The following is a 21,547-nucleotide window of genomic DNA, read 5'->3' on the forward strand; positions in this document are numbered from 1 at the left end:
TGCCATGGGCCCAGGTTCCAACCCTGGTCAATCCCTGGTGAGGGAACTAAGATCCCACAAGCTGTGAGGTGCAGCCAAAATAAATAAATAAAATAAAATCACACCACCCCAGCCTCCACCCTGCAGGGTGGGGCAAAGTTTCCTAAAGGTCAATAACAGGTATTCAGTGTGGCAATAGGCTGCCAAGCAGGTCCCTGCCATTTTCTGGACCAAATGCAACAATCTCTTGGTTATTCTCTGAACGCCTTTTTTTTTTTAATTAATTTTTATTGGAGTATAGTTGATTTACAATGTTGTGTTAGTTTCTGCTGTAAAACAAAGTGAATCAGTTATACATATACATAAATCCACTCTTTTTTAGATTCTTCTCCCATATAGGTCATTACAGAGTCCTGAGTAGAGGTACCTGTGCTGTACGTAGGTCCTTATTAGTTTAACACCCTTATGCCTCTTTCTTTCATATGGCCTGTCCTGAATGTATCGTTTTCTTACTTCTTTCTTCGCTCAAATAGTTTGCGTGCCTACTATGTGCCAGGCACTCTGTGACAACCTCTCTCCATCATTTGCTACTGCGGAACACGCCCTCCCTTTAAACTTTCCTCAGGTGGCCTCTTTGACCAGGTACGCCCCTGCTCTCCTGCTCTCTGGTGGCTCCTTCTTGGATGGCAGTCTCCTCCAATACCAAGGTAACCATGTTCACTTAGAGGCAGATAATTCACACCCCAAATCCCAGCCCTGGGCTCCAGTCACCCATTTGCTAACTCCCCACCTGGATGTTTTGACAACACCTCAGGTGGGCTGCAAGTTCAGCCAGCGACTTCTTCCCCCCTCCCTTTCTTTGATCCTGCCCCCCCACCCACCCCCCACCTCACCCCACCATCCTTTGGTAAATCCTGATGGTTTCCTGTGTGCAAGCTCTCCACAGCTACTCTGGTTCAGGCCTTCCCACCTGTAACTTTCCAACTGGTCTCACCACTGCTGGTATCACATAGATTTTCCTGCCAGATAAAGCTTCCTGAAGCCAATCCACCTTTCTAATCTTATTTCCTATTATGCATCTTCATGCTCTTGTCTCTCCAGCCATTGGTCACCTTACACAGCCCCACTTTCTTGCCTCTTCTCCTTTGCTGGAATGCTCTCTTCTAGCTCCCGTCTCCACATGCCCAATGTTCAGCTGAAATCCATGCTCACACGACTCTCTCCGTAACTCTCATAAAACCTTAACAGTTTTCTACCTGGGATAAGTTGGGATCTGGAATCAGAAACAAGTTAAATCTCAGGTACACGATCAGCGAATCTCAATCATTGTAGGCAAAATCCCCAAATACTTTATATTACTTACCAGGGAATTCCCTGGTGGTCCAGTGGTTAGGACTCCACACTTCCACTACAGGGGGCAGGGGTTCGATCCCTGGTCGGGGAACTAAGATCCCGCATGCCAGGCAGCACTGGCCAAACAAAACAAAACAAAACAAAAACAAACAAGAAAACACCTATATTATTTACCAGTTAAAATTCCCGTAGGGAGTTCCCTGGTTGCCTAGTGGTCAGGGAACTGAGATCTCACAAGCTGCATGGCGCAGCCAAAAAAACTTTTTTTTCCTCCAAAAACTTTCAAGTAAAGCTTTCACTTCAATAACTCGTTATTTAACCTAGCCCACCAATGTGTACAACCTTGGGGCACCCCAGTCAGGGAAGGGTGGACTTAACATGTCAATCTGAGCAACTCACCCTTTTGAACCTATTTCCTATTCCGTAAAATGGGATGATAATCTTTACTGGTTGTTCTTATGAGGGTTAAATGAGGTCCACGGGCTTCCCAGGGGGCGCAGTGGTTAAGAATCAGCCTGCCAATGCAGGGTACACAGTTTTGATCCCTGGTACGGGAGGATCCCACTTGCCGAGGAGCAACTAAGCCCGTGCGCCACAACTACTAAGCCTGTGCTCTAGAGACCACAAGCCAAGACTATTGAGCCCATGTGCCACAACTACTGAAGCCTGTGCACCTAAAGCCTGTGCTCCACAACAAGAGAAGCCACCATAATGAGAAGCCTGTGCACTGCAACGAAGAGTAGCCCCCGGTCTCCACAACTAGAAAAAGCCTGCGCACAGCAATGAAGACCCAATGTGGCAAATAAAATAATAAAATATATAAATAAATTTTATTAAAAAAATGAGGGGCACTGTGAAAGCAGTGTAAACCATACATTGATACATAATAGGTAGTGTTATCATCGTATGTTTTATTTCCTCTACTGCAGAGTTTCCTGACCGTGGTCATAGCACACTGGTGTACTGCAATTGGGTTACAGGTGGAATAAAACATAAAGATGCGATGGCCCTTGGGGCTGCCAGCTAGACCAACCACCTCTGGATACACGAAATTCATGGGGAGCTCCTCATGGGATGATCCAAGCAAAGCAGAGTCTGACATCCTGCCTTGCAATCCCCGCAAGTAGGCAGAAGGGTCAGTGGCGTTTGCTGCTTGCTCTGTGCTGATGGTCCTGGACATCAACTTTCGAGGCCAGCTGCAGAGTGCACTGCTGCACATTGCAGACCAGGGTCCAGGGCCCTGCTAGAGGAATTGAGTTCCAGGGGCCAAGGAGGAGGAGCAGCAACCCAAGATGCAGCTGGTCAGAGGTGGAGGGGCAAGGAGACTGGTTGGAGGGCTCTAGCCAGAGCAGCCCCAGATGGCTGACCCAAATCTCTCTTCACATAGTATCAGATATTTCTGTCCATTTTTGGCTGGTGTCCAAGCTAACTTCCAAGGTGACTGCTTTAACCACACTTTTGGGCAGGGTGACATTAAAAATATTTAACATGAGATGGCACATTGACCAATCAATCAGAACAGATGCCAGCTAGCCACTAACAGTGAATACCAGTACATACCAGGTGGATATCACCCGTGAAGGAATGTGCTTTAACTCAGAGCTGTGTCATTATTTTTATTTTTTTTTATTGGAGTATAATTGTGTGTCATTATTTTTAAATGCTTGACATGAAACAGTTTGATTGCATTCAAGTTCCATTGATGTCATCACAAGACATTTCAGTTGTACAATTGTTAATGAAAGAAAATAAGGGGCTTCCCTGGTAGCACAGTCGTTAAGAATCCGCCTGCCCATGCAGGGGACACAGGTTCGGGCCCTGGTCCAGGAAGATCTCACATGCCGAGGAGCAACTAAGCCTGTGCACCACAACTGCTGAGCCTGCGCTCTAGAGCCCACAAGTCACAACTACTGAGCCGTGTGTCACAAGTACTGAAGCCCACGCACCTAGAGCCCGTGCTCCGCAACAAGAGAAGCCACCACAATGAGAAGCTGCGCACTGCGATGAAGAGTGGCCCCTGCTCACCACAACTAGAGAAAGCCCACGCGCAACAACGAAGACCTGACACAGCCAATAAATAAATAAATTTATTTAAAAAAAAAAGTTCTGGTCATTACTACATGTGATAATTTTAAGCATAAAACCTGATATTTAAAAGTTACATTCAAAAAAATTTTTTAAATAAAATTAAGAAAGAGAAAAAATAGTTACATTCACAGAAGAAAGTGAAAATTTAGAAAATATTTTATTTGGAAACTTTATATAAGCTCAATATTTAATGCTGTCCCTAATACTTCCATTTTTTCAAATCATAACTATACAATATGTAAAAAATGGAATTTTTTTTTTTTAGCAAATCCCAAATAGATGCCCCTAAATCCCTCCTCCCCGCCCTTTACCTCAGTGGGACATACAAATTCTGTAATTTTAAAAAAATTTTATTTTATATTAGAATATAGTTGACTAACGTTTTGTTAGTTTCAGGTGTACAGCAAAGTGATTCAGTTATATATATACATGTACCTATTCTTTTTCAAATTCTTTTCCCACTTAGTTTCTTGAAATTGTATAATTTTCTATGTGCTCCACGACAGGAAAAAGTTTTCAAAGCACTGCTGTAGTAAATTATAAGTTCCAATATCTGCTTCTTCCTTTTGGCTGGCCTCCAAGGGCAGTGCTTTGTAAAAAAAACAAAAAACAAAAAACAGTAACATAATAAATGTGTTTGGTGAGTGAGTGAATGAATGATTGAATAGATCTTCTGGAAGCTGTAGAGAGCAGCTCTGGGGTAATTGATATCACAGTCAAAAAACCGTGGCAGCCAAAGCGTGTGAGGAAAATACCACGTATGTTTCGGCTGCCTGCGTGGATTCCCTTTGGCCTAGTGAGTGATGCAAGGGTTCCGCACAAGGCGTCAATACGGAACTTGTCTGTGCTTGTGGAGGCTCAGAAATGATCCTGCAGCAACTCAGCCTCCGGGAGACACCTGGCTGGCGCTTTCTGGGACACTCCCCTCACCCTGTTACATCATCAGCATTCTTTTCAACCTTCCTTGTCCCCTGCCTCTAAAGAAAAATATGGATATTTTTGAACATGTTCAGAATACTTTTATCAAAGTTTGTCTGAATCTCCACTCTTCTCTTTGTTTTACCTATAAAGTTACACACTCAACAATGCCTCATGGAATACTTTACACACTCACATGGAGTTACCTCCAATAATAGCACCATGTTTGAATATAGAAAATAATATGTACTATTTGAACACGAGAGGGGTTGCTTTGTCTCTCTATTCAGCTTGTCAAACGGGAGTCTGATTAATCCAACCACTTTTATCCAGATGCCAAGTAATCGGCCCCTCTCTGTCTCTCTCTAGTCCCAAGTGAGTCTCCAAAGGCAAGAGAAAGGGGAGGGAGAGCATGAATTTACTTAAGACCCACCCAATGAAGTTTAAATGTCACTGTTATGCAGTTCCAAAGTCAAGCCAGGAGAGGGCACAGAAAACTTCTGCTTGATCATCTAACAAAGAAAGGAGAAGTCAGGAAATGGACAGAGCTGTCATTCAATCACTCAGTCAGGTGACACACAGTTTAGGTCCTTTAGTCAGGTTTCACCCTGACACCTCAACAATTTGATAATACAGTAGGCTATCTTAATGCAATCTTTGCACCATTTGATTTTTTTTCTTAAAGAAAATGTTTAGATTTTTCAAAGCCCCAGCCAGTCTCCGATGCATTTCTTTTAGATGGCATTCTTGTCTAAGGAAATATTAATCACCCCAGAGCTGCTCTCTACAGTTTCCAGAAATCAGCTGAGGAAATCAACTGCTTCTAAATAGCTCCTCTTCAAAGTGGGGACTGTAAAAGCTAACTAACATTTTCCAGCTTCCTGGTGATGTACAGCTGAAAGAACATCATCAACCTTAGAGAGAAAGGCATTAGACAAATGCAAAGGCCGATTATTAATTATAAACTATATACTCTGGGTAAATAAATCTGACTGAAGTTATTAGTAAAACTAAATACTCAATAATTGATGACTAAAGGCACTGTAGCTTAAAACTGAGGTTCTAAAGTGACACAAAGCACAGGACTTCCCTGGGGGCACAGTAATTAAGAATCTGCCTGCCAATGCAGGGGACACAGGTTCAATCCCTGGTCCAGAAAGATCCCACATACTGAGGAGCGACTAAGCCGTGTGCCACAATTACTGAGCCTGTGCTCTAGAGCTCGCAAGCCACACCTACTGAGCCCATATGCCACAACTACGGAAGCCCACGCACCTAGAGTCCATGCTCCCCAACAAGAGAAGCAATCACAATGAGAAGCCCATGAACCACAACAAAGAGTAGCCCCTGCTCGCTGCAACTTGAGAAAGCTGACGCGCAGCAACAAAGACCCAACACAGGGCTTCCTAGGTGGCGCAGTGGTTGAGAATCCCCCTGCCAATACAAGGGACACGGGTTCGATCCCTGCGCCAGAAACATCCCACATGCTGCAGAGCAACTAAGCCCATGCACTGCAACTATTGAGCCTGCACTTTAGAGCCGTGAGCCACAACTATTGAGCCCATGTGCTGCAACTACTGAAGCCAACACACCTAGAGCCCGCGCTCTGCAACAAGAGAAGCCACGGCGATGCGGAGCCTGCGCACCACAACGAAGAGTGCCCCCCACTCACCACAACTAAAAAGAAAGCCCACGCACAGCAAAAAAGACCCAACACAACCAATAAAATTAAAAAAAAAAAAAGACCCAACACAGCCAAAAAATATATATATATATATATATATAAATTTTGTTTAAAGTGACACAAGGCTCTAGGACACAGGGGAAAATGCTGTTTAGACAAACCTTTCTATGAACCAGCTCATGCTAGGTAACTCAAACCAGGAGAACATCTTCATATACATGTCTGGAGGATAAAGTGCAGATAGAAATCTCATACAAATAAAGCGTGTGTGACACAATATTTCCTGTGGTATAATAAAATCAGTGGTATGATAAAGTATTTGTTCTGTTTCATGATGATTTGCTTTTACATTCCAATTTCCTTCTGAATTCAACATTTGCTATATTTTATCTCATTTGTCCTTCCAATTATCCTATAAAATAAGTAAGGCATATTATTTACATTTGATAAGGAAAGTGAAGTGCTAAGTCAGTGATGTTACTGTATATTACAAAGCAACTTCCTCCCTAGGATCCAGAATTAGAGATGATCTTACCTGTCAAAGGTTTTGGTCAGAGTGCTTGGGAGGGAGGGATTCTCATCATTTACCAGATAGCTAAGAGGATAAAAGGATTCCCTGTATTGACATTATTCTCATAGCTGCTTTCAAACTTGTTTCAGAGCTCCACTTCTGACACTTAAGATTCAGGCTCCAAATATTCACTTCATCACTTAAACCTGGTTTCTGGAACAATACCCAGCAGCTAAATAATTTGTCCTAGGGAATTTCTTGGTGGTCCAGTGGTTAAAACTTGGTGCTTTTAATGCCATTGGGCCCAGATTTGATCCCTGGTTGGAGAACTAAGATCCCACAAGCTGGGCCGGCCCCCCACTACCCCCACCCAAAAAAACCCCGAAAAACAAAAAACAAAAAACCTTGTCCTAGCTCGGAGTTCAAGGAACAGAACAAGAATTAGAATCAGGCTCTCTGATTTCTAGTCTAACAGCCTGTCCATTGCCTTGTGGATGGATCAAACAGACATTTTTTTCTCTTGCCTTTTAACTTGATTTTCTTTCTTCTTTAATGAAAAAATTCAGTCTTCCTTTTAAAAATCTTTTTTTCTTATTACAAAAGTAGTACACGTCTATGGTACGAAGTGAAAGTCCACTGTAGTCTACTCCTACCCAACCAATGTTACATTTCAATACATATGAAATATATTTGAAAATACCAAAACTGGGTTTAGCCTACATAAAGTGGTTGGCAACTTCCTTTTTTCTTTCTACCTTAAAATGCCTTGGAAATCTTCAAGATAAGCATTTTGTTTTGTTTTTTAACTGATTTAGGTGTAACTTATGTGCCTCAAAATTCACCTCTTTTTAAGTGTGCAATTCAATGATTTATAAACTTGTGCAACTATTCCACCACAACCCAGCTCCCGAACATATACATCACCCCCAAAAACTTCCCTCATGCCTGTTAATAAGCTTTTTTTAAAGGATGCATTTTTGTGGATAATTACAATCAGGAATAACAAGTCCCAGAAATTTCCATTTTGCCTAGCTTTCATTTCCTGCTGGCAGGCAAGAAGAAAATTGCAAAAGCCCATCAACAAATGTTGGAAGAAAACACCATAAGCTGATCGACAGCTGTTTGCTCAAAATAGTTTATTCATCCACTCCAGCTTTTACTGAGTGTCAGCCAAGTGCCAGGCTATTGGTTAAGTCTGTAGGAATATAAAAACAAGAGAATGGTTGTCTTTTCCTGGAATCAACTAGATGTGAGTTCGACAGTGTGCAGCTTGACTTAAGCGTTTCAATATTCAGCGGGTTTTTAGTGATAAAAGCGGTAAAATTGGTATGATATCTGGACTTCCATTTTCAGAAGTCAGGATAGAGAAACAGTGACCAGACTAACCATCCCACCTAAAACAACCAAAAGATGAACAAAAAAAAAACCATGAAACAATGGTTTTTAATATACTGGACATCAGACCACAAAGGACAGTAATCCCTGAGAAAGGAACAAATGAGACAAGCCCTGGAACTGCTCCAGAACTGCCTGAGTTTCCAGGCTACATGCAGGGAAGGAAAACTGAGGCAGAGCTCAGTGGAGTCCCTGAGTCGGGCATACAGAGCCGAGTCCAGGGACACCAAGGCAGCTAGAGTTCATAGGACAGAGTAACAGGGATGGGGCAGCAGTTCAGAGAGAGAAAACCCCAGAGATTTCTTCTAGTATTCACCAAGGTACTGCTTAGCACCTGTGCGTAAGAAAACTACCCAAAGCTGGGGAAAGAAGCACTTGAGAGGACTGGAGGGAAAGGTGCTTGACTCTTACACCTGGCTGGGAACAGTGCCTATTCCCATTATTATTTTCGAAGTAACTTTACACCCCAGAACAAAGCTCTAGTCTTACAGGAATACAAACATATCCAGCATTTGGAAATTCCCTGGTGGTCAAGTGGTTAGGACACTGTGCTTCCACTGCAGGGGGCATGGATTTGATCCCTGGTTGGGGAACTAAGATCTCATAAGCCGTGCAGCATAGGAAAGAATTATATATATATATCCCAGCACTGAACGAGGTAAAATTTATAATATCTGGCATCCCATAAAAAATTACCAGGCATGCAAAGAGACAGGAAAATGTGACCCATGGTGGGGAGACAAATCAGTCAATAAAAACTGACCCAGAAATGACACACATGTTAAAATTAGAAGCAAAGACATTAAAACTGTTATTATGACTATATTCCATATGTTCAAAAGGGTAAATAGAGTCATGGGAGATATAAAAAAGGTTATAATTGAACTTCTAGAGATGAAAAATTTCTGGGGGAGGGATAATTATCTCCTTTATTTTGGATAAGACCACTATATATATGCACATAAAAGGCAAAAATGGGACTTCCCTGGTGGCACGGTGGTTAAGAATCCACCTGCCAATGCAGGGGAGACATGGGTTCAATCCCTGGTCTGGGAAGATCCCACAAGCCACAGATCAACTAAGTCCATGTGCCACAACTACTGAGCCTGCACTATAGAGCCGACAAGCTGCAACTACTGAGTCCTTGTGCTGCAGCTCCTGAAGCCTGCCATCTTAGAGCCCGTGCTCCGCAACGAGAAGCCACTGCAATGAGAAGCCTGTGCACCCCAACAAAGAATAGTCCCCGCTCGCCACAACTAGAGAAAGCCCTCACAGCAACGAAGACCCAACACTGTGAAAAAAAAAAGCTAACATGTTTTCTGTCTCCCTTTTCTAACAAATGTATCATGCTAGTAACCTATATTGAGTGTGCAATCAACCAAAAATCACTTCCTTCATTTTTCACCCATGAACACAAGTCTCCCTTATGTGGTGCATCTAACTGTTTGAACTTAACTATGGACTCTATATTTCATCGTGTTCATTTTGATCCATCATTCTAACCTGTCTCCATCTCACTGAATCTTGTTCCTGTCAGCTGACTTATTAGTGCAATCTCCTCACTTGTGTCAACTAAACATTTAAGAAACTTGCTCTCCTTGACTGCACCCAAGTTACCAGTAAAAATGCTGAACAAGGCAGAGTACTTTAGCACAATCTGGAGAGATCTTCTCTGGGTAAACATGGCACTTTACTCACCATGCTTTGGGAAAACTACAATTCTGAGATTAAAATCACCCTGAACAGGAGTAATGGTGATTAAATATTGCCCCCCAAAAAGATTAGTAAACTTGAAGAAATAGCAACAGAAGTTATCTAATACTGATGAAAGAAAGAATAACTTTTTAAAAAGGACAGAGCATCATTAAGCTGTGGGACAAATTCAAGCGGCCTAATATATGTGTATATGATATCTATCTTTGAGGACATTTCCATTTATGTATACTTGTTAACCTTGAACTTGAGAATTTGCTACATGCAAAAGTTGTTCCACTTTCAGGTAAATTGGTGTCTTGGGAGCTATATTCCTTAAAGAGAAAAATAAATGGCTCACCCCAACCATAGACTATCTGAGGTCTTTGAAGTGCAACACCAACTAGAAAAGAATTTATACGGTGTAGAAAACAGGCGTTGGCAATCTGTACATGGTATCTCCCAATCCCTATGGTTACAAAATGACAGCTTACAGAAACAAAGTTATGTTTCAAGTCACCAACTATAAAATTTCATAATGGTTAAAAAAAAAAAAAAAGCACAGAGCATCACTAAGCTGTGGGACAAATTCAAGCGGCCTAATATATGCGTACCTGGAGATCTCAAAGGAGAGAGGTAGTCAGAAAAGCACTTGAAGAAAGACTTGTCAAAATTTTTCCAAATTTAATGAAAACCATAGATCTAAGCAGCCCAATAAACCCCAAGCACAAGAGACATTAAGAAAACCACAGCACCAATACCTGAGTCAAAGAGCCTACTTGGGACATGCAAATCTTTCATTAATGCCAATGTAATGATTTTCATTAATTTTCACATATATGAAGGCCCATCAATTCTATAAATCATTGTGCTGGATTCCTGGATATCTAATTTTTCTTATACCATTTAAAATTTCTTCTTTTTTAACCAGAGCATAAATTGGCTAGTCTTCACTACATAGTCTCTGTGTTCAGAACTGCAGGTGTGTTCTAATTTGATGAAGCTTTTAAAAGAAAAAGGGCTGGGAAAGCTTGTTGAGTCAGTGGGACTCAGCTCTGGAGCTGTAGGTCCTCTTGCTGAATATGTCCTCCTATGCCAGGAGAAGGTTTACCATCTCTATTTAAAAGCCTTTTTAGGGCTTCCTAGGTGGCACAGTGGTTGAGAATCCGCCTGCCAATGCAAGGGACATGGTTCGATCCCTGCTCCAGGAAGATCCCACATGTCCCAGAGCAACTAAGCCTGTGCGCCACAACTATTGAGCCTACGCTTTAGAGCCCATGAGCCACAACTATTGAGCCCATGTGCTGCAATTACTGAAGCCCACACGCCTAGAGCCCGTGCTCCGCAACAAGAGAAGCCACAGCAATGAGGAGCCTGCGCACCACAACGATGAGTAGCCCCCACTCACCGCAACTAGAGAAAGCCCGCGCACAGCAAAAAAAGACCCAACACAGCCAACAAAATAAATAAATGAATTTATAAAAAATAAATAAAAGCCTTTTTAACAACGAAAAGGTTGATAGTTTCAAGCCCTTTCTCTCAAATATTTTATTTTTTAAATTTTTTAATTTATGTTTTATATTTTGGCTGTGTTGGATCTTCTTTGCTGCACGCAGGCTTTCTCCATGTGCAGCAATCAGGGGATATTCTTCGTTGCAGCGCGGGCTTCTCATCGCAGTGGCTTCTCTTGTTGCGGAGCATGGGCTCTAGGTGCAAGGGCTTACAGTAGTTGTGGCACTCGGGCTCAACAGTTGTGGCTCACGGACTCTAGAGCACAGGCTTAATAGTTGTGGCACATGGGCTTCGTTCCCCTGTGGCACATGCAGGATCTTCCCAGACCAGGGATTGAACGCGTGTCCCCTGCATTGACAGGCGGATTCTTAACCACTGAGCTACCAGGGAAGCCACTGCGATGAGCAGCCTGGGCACCTCAACAAAGAGTAGCCCCCACTCGCCACAACTAGAGAAAGCCCGCGCACAGCAATGAAGACTCAACACAGCCTAAATAAATTATTTAAAAAGTTAAATATATAAACTTTTTAAAAAGTATTTGACTCTTTTGACTTCTGGGAATATCTTTTTTTTTTTTAATCAAAATCTGTTATCCTTCAGTCTACAACTAATCAAGACACAATCCTTTCAGGACAGCACAGCACAGAGAGTTCCTATTTCTCTTTTCTGGCCAAAGCAACAAGTCTAAGCTTTACGTAAGGCGCAAGGAAGGAAGTTGCAGGAAGCCACGCCTTGGACTACTACCAGGCACTTGTTTCTCAGCCAGCCACTGCCTCAGTCACACCCCTGTGGGAACTAGAGCCTGAGCCGGTTCTCTAACCTAAGGTGGCCAAGGCAGCGCGGAACCGGCCTAACCAGTGCGCCTCTGCGGCACCCCCAGCCGCCGGGTTAATCCCAGAGGAACGGGAGCCCGCCTGATCGCGGATGCCGGGATGCCCAGGTTCAAGCCTTGAAGGCGCAAGGGGGTGGGGGGCCACCATCTAGGCTCCCGCCAGAGAGAAGGCAACGGCCGCAAAAGACCCTCGCAACCACCGGCGTGCCCAAGAGCCTGGACGGGGTCTGAAGCTTCCAGCGCTACCTCCCAGGATAAAGCCAAACAGCCCAAACTGGAGGGAGCTGGGGTCACCTAGCAACCAGCAGCCCAGAGCGCGGACGCCAGGCATTGGTCACGCGCGTCACGTGATCAGACGCCACTGCCCACTGGGAGGTTACGCTGCAGGCACGTGATGCGGCGCAGGCGCGTTTCCGCAAGGCTCTGGGAGGGCGGGCCTGATGATGGGGATAGAGGGCAGTTTCCTGGGGTTTCCGCCCTGGCATCACTCGAAGTCCTGCCATTGGCTGGCGTGATCGAAGAGAAATGCAAGCAGCAGTTGAGGCTTTTCTGCGCTGGCTATAGCGAAGCGACGAAACGGTGCTGAGTGGCGCTCATGAGGCTAATTTGGTCGTGCAGGAGCATTTCCTGAGAGTAAGACTCGTCAGATGCTGAAGTCTGCCTTCCAGAACAAAGTTCTGACCAACCCGTTCAACACCAGCAAATGTTAGGATGCCAAGAAGTTTCGTGACACATAAAGGGTGAAAATTAGAAATATAAAGGATACGGATTTGGGCAGTATATTCAGCGCTGGCTGAAAGAGAGATACTGTATCTGAGGCAAGTGGTTTTGTTTGTTTGTGGCTGGTAGGGAGGCTGTTTTGCTGAAGTAGTTACTAAAAAAGTAGAGCTTACACTGTGAATTTAGAGAACTAATTCAGCTTCTCGCGAGCGAGGGGACAGAGCCTAGTTATCCACAGGTCAGTTCATGAAGTCTAGGTTCCGGCGCCACAGGCCTGTAAGGCCCGGCCAAAAGGAAAAATAAAATCGAGTTTGAAAGGGATTTGAGGAGATAATTGGGATGGCCCAGCTCTTCTTTTTAAAAACTGCCCAGGAGGTTGTTGGCAACCCTTTCATTCAAATAAATTTTCCTCTAGCAAGCAGAGGGGTTTAAAGTACTACTGGTAGGACTTCCCTGGTCTGCACTTTCACTTCAGGTTCAATCCCTGGTAGGGGAAGTTCAGCATATCAAAAAAAAAAAATTAATAAAGTATTACTGGCACATACCTTGTAGCCATCCTTGAGTCTTCTTTCACACCCCATATCCAATGCATCAACGAGTCCTATTGGCTCTACCTTCAAAATGAATTCAGAATCTGTCTCCACTTTTCTCTACCTTCATAGCTACCACACTGGTTAGATTCCCCCATGATCTTTCACCTGAGTTATCAAAATAGTCTTCTAACTAGTCCACTCTTGCCTACCTCCACAAGTCAGCCAAAGTGCTTTTTTTTTAAACACGTGTGTCACATCATGTCAATTCTCTGTACAACACGGTTCAGTGGCTTCCTATTTCAGTCAGCAAAAGCCAATGTCTTTTTTTTTTTTTTTGCCAATGTCCTTTTAATTACTTACCACATAATCTGGTCTATCCACTTCTCATTCACTGATCTCCAGATGTGCTATTCTTCATGCTGTTTCTCGAATAGGCCAAGTATCCTTCCATATTTAGGTCTTTGTACTTGCTGTTACCTGTGCTGAGTATTCTCCCCAGATGTTCACAGGATTTATGCCTTCACTTCATTCATTTGCTCAGATGTCACCTTATAACATAGGCTTTCTCTGCCCACCAAGTGTAAAGTAGCAACCACTGTATGCCCTAATTACCCACCCCTCCCCAACACTTGCTTGCTGCTTGCTTTTTTTCTTTATAGCACTTATCACCACCTAACACATTTTATATGTTCTTCGTCTGCCACCACCTACTAGAACGTAAACTCCATGAGGATAGGCACTTTGTCCTGTTCCCTGCTGTACCACTAGTACCTAGAACAATGGCTGGCATGCAGTAGGTTTCAATAATCATTTGTTGAAGAAATGAATAAATGGTCTATGCCCAATATGGTTGTACTACTGATTGTCATGAGTGGACCAAAGTCTCTTCAAGTGGCTAAAGGACTTTGAACATATCCACAGTATTGTAATGATTCTGACATTGGCAGTCAGAATCCTCTGTATCCACTTTGTATCTTAAAAGCTGGCTCTATACTCTTAGCCATGACACCCAAGATTCCTCCACAATGGTGATGTGGTGTCCCAAGAAGAAAGACACTCAAATTCTTCATGTAAAACCAAGAATTTGTTGGAGAAAAAGAAGAGTAGAAAAGAGCCGTTTAACTGCCAAGGTAATATTGAACTAGATATATCAAGGATAGATCAGCAAAGCCTAGCTCAGCTGTTGACAAAGTAGGTGAAGCAGGTTTGTGCCAATCCAGAAGGTTCTTGAGAAAACTGACCTTCCCCAGCAAGTTCCCTGAAGCTGAGAAATCTGCAGCTGATGATTTACCCCCATTTAAAATGCAAATACTGTGAGAGATCATATTGAGTTTCTGCTGTCACTAGTAAGTTTTGAAAAGGCATGTGAAGAAAGTAGGAGTACATGAGGGACTTCCCTGGTGGCACAGTGGTTTAGACTCCTTGCTGCCAGTGCAGAGGGCCTGGGTTTGATCCCTGGCCAGGGAAACAGATTCCACATGCATGCAGCAACTAAGAGTTCGCATGCCACAACTAAGGAGCCCATGTGTCACAACTACACACGAGGAACAGGTGGAGAGAAAGTTCAGGAACCGAGGAAGGAACATAAATTTGAGCTTGCCAAGGACAAACTTTGGCCTATTTTGTAGTTTTGCCCAGGGCTGAGTTTGGTAGTCAAAGTACATATTGATCTGTAGCTCCAAACTTCTGAGTAGGCAAATTATGGCGCTTGAAATTACAGCCATCGTTACCTGAAATGTTTTGATAGCCCAATGAGTACAAGGTGCATCGGAAATGAGGAAGAGCTGACCTAGAATGTAGTGGGACTGAGACGCTATCAGATTTTAGGAAAGATAAGCAGGAAAGGAAGGAGGCATTGCATTATACATATGCACATGATCCCAGCCTAAGAAACAGGAAACCGAAAGAGTTTTTGTGTTAAGGTAAAATGAGTAAAATGGAGCACCACCTGCTATCAGTTGACATGCCAGGAACAATAAGGTGAGATAGGCCTCTAGCTGATGAGGAGGGAAAGTTTTAAAGACCAATATATAGCAATACCTGCCTAAAAAAAAGCAAAAGCAGAAGCAAAAAGCAACCTCACCAAATGTGTCCGCACCTTGATCTTGGACTTCCCAACCTGCAGAGCTGTGAGAATTAAATTAAGTCCCTCCCCACCCCAAAAAGGGGGCACAAATATCAAACCCACACTTACAGTATTTGGGAGATTTAACTCCTATTGTGTAGAATTTTTAAAACCAACTAGAGTAGATATCTTTACTGATTTGTTCTTTTTAGCAGCGAAGAATTAGGCAAGAACCTAGAATTAGACAGCAGTTTTGCTGGTGGTGACCAAATGGTGAGGAAAGTCAGGGTTTTAGAGGACAGCGAGGTGTCCCCACATTTAATGTGCAGGCAGAGCATAGTGTTCTAGTCAAATTGATGTTTTCACGCTTCAAGTTTCTTCCAGTTTGGAGAATCTGCCACTCCCTAGGTGAATGAACTTGGGCAAGTTAATTAAAATCCCCACGTCTGGACTTCCCTGGTGGTGCATCTGCCTGCCAGTGCAGGGGACACAGGTTCAATCTCTGGCCCAGGAAGATCCCACATGCTGCGGAGCAACTAAGCCCGTGTGCCACAATTACTGAGCCTGTGCTCTAGAGCCCGTGAGCCACAACTACTGAAGACCGCGTGCCTAGAGCCTGTGCTCCGCAACAAGAGAAGCCACCGTAATGAGAAGGCCGCGCACTGCAAGGAAGAGAAGCCCATGCGTAGCAATGAAGACCCAACACAGCCAACAAACAATAAAAAATATCCCCACACCTGTTTCCTTATCCATGCAATGGGAATGAATACTAATAGTTTCTATCTGTGAAGGCATTTAGAAGGATAAAATGAGGTCTCACATTCAGCAGTGTAAAATAATGGTTAAGACTGTAGACTTGAGTCAGATTTATTTATTTGTTTGTTTGTTTGTTTGTTTGTTTGTTTATTGGCCGTGCCCTGCCACTTGTGGGATCCTAGTTCCCCGACCAGGGGTCAAATCCATACCCCTCCCCTGCAGTGGGAACACACAGTCCTAACCACTGGACCACCAGGGAAATCCCTAGACTCAAGTCAGATTGCCTGACTTGAATTCAAGCTGCCACTTGTATGTCCTTGGGTGAGTGACGGACCCCTTTCTATGCCTCAGTTTATTCATCTCTAAAATGGAGCTAATACCTCATAGGATTTTTGTGAGGATTAATTGACTCAACACACATAACAGGCAGGGAGGCGTGTCTGGCACAAAGTAAGCATTGCAAATGATAGCAATCACTGGCAAGGTTCTTGACACACAGCAACGATCAGGGAACTTCTTGGTAGCCCTGTGTCTAGGCCTTGTCCACCCCATCCTGACTTAGAATTAAGGACCAGAGATGTCTGAAGCTATTTGTGGTCACAGGTAATAGAGGTGCAAAGTCCATCTCATGGAGTGGTGAGAGAGAAGTGGGAGGAGCCACTGGGAGCCAGATGGCAGGAGGCAACTGAGCAGAGTCCAAAGGGGGTGATGGGCTTATATTAGTTAGGATTCTTTTGGTTGCAAAATTTGAAAACCGTAAGTCAAAATGGTTCAAGGAAAAATGTATCCACTCAAATGCCCATTAGCCACAGAATGGATGAACTGTCGTGTATTCCCCAAACAAAATATTATACAGCAATAAGAATGTACAAGCTATAATTACATACGATGATATGGACAAAACCCACTTAATGCCAAGTGAAAGAAGGCAGACACTCGACTACATGCTGTGTGAGTCCACTTATATGTGGTAGAAAAACAAGCAAAATGAATCAATGCTGTTAAATGTCAGGATATTAGTTACACTTGGAGGGGGTGAGGAGGGAGAGTTAGTGATTAGAAGGGAGGATATGGGACTTCCCTGGTGGTCCAATGGTTAAGATTCCATGCCCAAGATGCAACTAAAGATCTCCTATGCAGCAACTAAGACCCGGCGCAGCCAAATAAATATTTTTTTTAAAAAAAGATTACTAATAATTATAGCAGGAACGATTCGGGGGCTTTTGAAGTACCGATAATGTTCTGAACAGGGATGTTCAGTTTGTGAAAACTCACTCTCTACACTTAAAATATATGCACTTTTTGTGTATTATATTGCAATAAAATTCTCTTTTTTTAGGAGTTTATTGGCTGTGCCTATATTCAGTATACCAATTATTGTTCTTTGTAACAAACCACCCCAAACTTAGTCACATAAAATAACCATTTTTTTATGCTCATAGAATCTGTGGGTCAGGAATTCAAAAAGAATACAGTGGAGGCAGCTCCATGATGTCTGGGGCCTCAGTTGGGAAGACTCAAAGGCTGGAGATGACTCAACAGCTGGGGCTGAAATCAACTGGAAGTGTCTTCATTCATGTTCTAGGAGGGTTTTCCTGGTAATTGGCTTTGATCTCTGCTAGGCTGTTGCTTGGACCATCTATATATGTTATCTCCACGTAGTCTCACTGCCTGGGGTAGTTTGGGCTTCCGCACAGCATGGCTACTGGGTTTCAAGAGCAAGTGTTCCAAAAGAATCAGGCAGAAGTTACATTGCATTTTATGACCTACCCTCAGAAGTCACACAGTGGCACTTATGCCAAAGTCCGTCTGCCATAATTCTAATTCATATTCCCCATCTCTTCATGGGAGGAATGTCATGATTACATTGTAGGATGAACATATAAGATGGAAGATATTGCCATGGCCATCTTTGGAAAATAAAATCTGTCCCATCTGGGCACGGGCAGGAAAAAATGTAACACAAAAATCAGCCAATTCACGATTCCAACTTCACCTAAATCCTCAATACCATCTGGCAATTCTACATCATTTCTCTGCTCAACTTGCTTTGACTTACAATGGTTATTTCAAACCTTCTCTGCTGTAGTATGCGCTAGGTATATCTCACCTAAAACCTGTTACAACCCCCTTGCCCCCCAAATACCCTCTAAAGAGGTGAGGAAAGCTAAACACTGACCTTTCCTGGCCTTTTTCTTGCATCTGTGTGACACAGTTCTGGCCGGATGTAAGCAGAAAACTGCTGGGGGACTCCTGGGCAAGCTCTTGCTTGAACAAGAAAATGGTGCATGGAGTGGAGGCAACCGGCCATATCGTGACCCTCAGGGAGAGGCCAAAGATTTGCGGAAATACTGGCCCTTGTATCATTGAGTCACTGAACCAACGTTGCTGTCTACCTCCAGGCTTCCTATCCTGTAAGAAAAATAAACCCTCACTTATTTAAGCCATTGATAGTCAAGCTTTCTGTAGCTGACAACAGCCACTCTTCTCCACCCCGCCCCCTTGCTCCACCTTCTGTCTTTAGTCTCCACAGATAACCTTCCCTCCTCCTTTACAGAGATATGTCTTCAGCGGGGCTTTCACTTCCTTTCTTGCCACCAAACCTACCTACACTTACCTGCTTCCATAGCCATCCTGATCCCTCCTTCCCTCCCATTATAATGGAAGAGGGTGTCCCTACTCCACGGATGGGCAAGTGGGGGGTAAATGGGGAGATGCCAATCTTGCATCCATTTTATCTTCCTCTTTCCGTTTTGGTTTTCTGACTCATCCTCATGTTTTGGCTTTCTATTTCTCATCAGCCATGCGGCCTTAAACAGGCCATTACAGTAGCACATATTTTATCGAGTGGATTCTAAGCTGTGCCCAATAAAGGCTCTGCAGTAGGTGCTGGGGTTTGCCAGGGATAGGAAAGAGGCAGTCCAAGTAAAGGGAAAACTATTTACGAGTCAGGGAAATGGAGCCCAGGAGGAACTGAAAGTCACAACGGGGCACGGCGGGCAGAGTGCAAACAGGGCTCACGAGGCAGGGCTGAAGGGCAAGGCAGGGGCCAGTGAGCGGGGGTTCTATAGACTAGGCAGGGTCATGATTTTGGATTTAACCCTGTCACCAGAACAAGAAGAAAAGTAAGCTCTCTGAGCCTCAGTTTCTACTTTGGGAAATACACCTCAGAACGATCTGCTAGGCTCTCGTCTCCTGTCTCAGCTTGAGAGTTCCTTAAGGGCAAAGACTTGTATTTCTACGCAGTTTTGTACCCACATGGCTGTTTGCCTACACGCGCTCAGTAAATGCCTGTTGGATGAATAAGTGAGATGTTGGAGTCCTCCAGAGACGTCACTCACTACATCAAGCAATGAATACTTTTTTCTTTCTCGCTCACTCCCCCCGCCTTCCTCCCTCCCTCTCGCGTCCCACGACGCCCCCGCCCCCGCCCCCGCCCCCGCCCCCTCCTCTCCTGCTTCCCGCCTCCCCTTCGCAGCTCCGTCCCTCCGCTGCGCCGCGAGGGAGGGGCGGGCCCGGCGGGCTTTACGGCATCCGCGTTGCGGCGGGGCGGGGCGCCGGGCGGCTGGCGCGCTTGGCGGCAGCGGTGGGAGGCAGGCCGGCAGGCAAGCAGACGGAGTCGCAGGCGGGTGGTGGCGGCCGTGCTTGCTGGTGAGGGCGGGAGGGAGTGAGTCACTGAGCGTGTGTGAGGGAGGGAAGGAGCGAGCGAGCGAGCGGGCGGGCGAGCGAGCAGCCCGCGCCGTCCGCCTGCAGCACCAGCCAGGCCCCGTCGCCGCCGCCGCCCCGCCGCCCCGCCGCCCCGCGCCGAGGCCGGGCCGAGCCGAGCCGAGCTGGGTCGGGCCCGGGCCATGCTGCTCACCGTGTACTGTGTGCGGAGGGACCTCTCCGAGGTGACCTTTTCCCTCCAGGTCGACGCCGACTTCGAGCTGCACAACTTCCGCGCGCTGTGTGAGCTCGAGTCCGGCATCCCCGCAGCTGAGAGCCAGGTATGCCGGGCGGCGAGCGGGGCCTCCCTCCGGAGCTGGCCCTCCCGCCTCGGGGGCCTCACGCCCTCCCTTTGCCACTGGTGAGGAATCGGGGTGTGGGAGGGAAGCAGGATGGCCGTTCCCAGCCCACCCCCGCATCCAGGAGGGAGCTGGGATCGGTAGCGGCCCCCGCGCACCCCGAGCGTGGGGTGGGGTGCTGGGGGAGGGAGCGGAGAACCGGACCGCACACGCACCCGCTGCAGTCTGAGGGGCGCGTGGACTCTCGGGCGGCCCGCCGCACCTTGTGGCTCTTTGGCCCCTTCTCTGATTTCCCCGAGTTTGGGGTGTCGTGTCGTCGCAGACCTAAGAAGAAGCCGTAGGTTTGCAGGAGTTCACACATCCTGCTTCCCCAACCAGAAATACCAGTTTGGATCCCTGTTGGTAGATAGATGTTCATTTGCTTTTTTGGAGAGGGTTCCTGCCTCAGTAAACGTAACTTACCTTTAAATGTAGAGAGATGCGCTCTAAGAGAAAGGAAAAGTTTGAGACTTGCACCACCTTGTTTTGAAGCCTTTGGAAATGCTCCTTTCCCTACTACATGCGTTTCTGGTTAAAAAAAAAAATTTTTTTTTTTAAGTAATTATTAGTTCAGCTGAAACTATTTCTCTGGTTTGTTCCCTGGTAGTAGGCCAAGATCCCTCTTTCTTTCAGCTCACAATTCAGAGTTTGGGTGAGTTCAAAGCTCAGTGCTTTATGAGGGTATTTGCTTAAAAATGGCCTCAGTGTGATTTGGTTGTTTCATTTCCCTCATCCTGCTGGAAAGAAATTCAGCCTGCTCTTACATTTTAAGTAAGCAAAATAATTTATTCTCAAAATGCTTTGGGGCTGCCATCAAACAGAATTGGTAACAATAACTCTGTGGCCTTCACACTAAAACATCTAAATCCTGACTTGATAAGTGGGCCTTGGAGGACGTAGTCGAAACATTAAGAAAATTATAGAAGTTGTCCAAGGCCCCAGAAGGTAAATCTTGATTTCCTACTGCAGTTATGAAATAGTTCCAAAAACTATTGCCTCACTCCAGCTTGTTCTGTCCTGTGTTATGGTAAACACATGTGTCAATATTTTCTTCAGAAGTGGGTATGATTCCTTTACACTTTGAACTTTAGAACCTTGGCATAAGCTGAATATCAAGAAGGAATTTATTTCGGGGCACAAGGTGTCGCTCAAATAGGCATTCTGGCAAAAGGTACAGAGATATTGGTAAAAGGGATTTCTTGGAACTTCTATAAAAAACAAATCCACAAAAACTCAGGAACCACTTCCTGTGAATGAATCCCTCAGGTAGAGAGCTAGAAAAGAACAGTTTAAATAGTGAGGGAAAATTAACTCAGATTTTCAAAGGTGTCTTTTTCAGTTGTTCTCTTCCTTTTGGCTGTTCTTTTACCCTGGTTATAATCACCAGCTGGTAGGGGAAATAAACAATTAAAATGTAAGTTGATTTTGTTGGGCTTGGGAGAAGACAAAGATTGTGATTTCTGTAT

At 44.7% G+C, this 21,547-nt stretch overlaps 1 protein-coding gene and 1 long non-coding RNA gene across 5 annotated transcripts in view; one reads left to right on the forward strand and one right to left on the reverse strand.

The window, feature by feature from the left end:
• Positions 1-892: 892 nt before the first annotated feature.
• Positions 893-20,637, reverse strand: LOC130830153 (uncharacterized). 2 transcript variants are annotated; one of them, XR_009047740.1, is made up of 5 exons: positions 20,505-20,637; positions 19,898-20,366; positions 18,218-18,450; positions 1,343-1,448; positions 893-1,252 (listed from the first exon to the last, which is right to left on the reverse strand). It is a non-coding gene; the product is annotated as an uncharacterized LOC130830153 (long non-coding RNA). The 2 variants fall into 2 exon arrangements; XR_009047739.1 differs by lacking the exons at positions 893-1,252; positions 1,343-1,448 and adding an exon at positions 16,346-17,973.
• LOC130830130 (protein DDI1 homolog 2) overlaps positions 19,828-21,547 on the forward strand; it is a 34,778-nt gene continuing 33,058 nt past the window's right edge. For all 3 annotated transcript variants that reach the window (XM_057697128.1, XM_057697137.1, XM_057697162.1), the window contains exon 1: positions 19,828-20,024. In XM_057697128.1, the coding sequence (XP_057553111.1) occupies positions 19,887-20,024 (138 nt within the window). In that variant the 5' untranslated portion in view covers positions 19,828-19,886. The remainder of the gene's footprint in view (positions 20,025-21,547) is intronic.

Source organism: Hippopotamus amphibius, chromosome 1 (genome assembly GCF_030028045.1).
Source record: "Hippopotamus amphibius kiboko isolate mHipAmp2 chromosome 1, mHipAmp2.hap2, whole genome shotgun sequence".
NCBI classification, from domain to species: Eukaryota; Metazoa; Chordata; class Mammalia; order Artiodactyla; family Hippopotamidae; genus Hippopotamus; species Hippopotamus amphibius.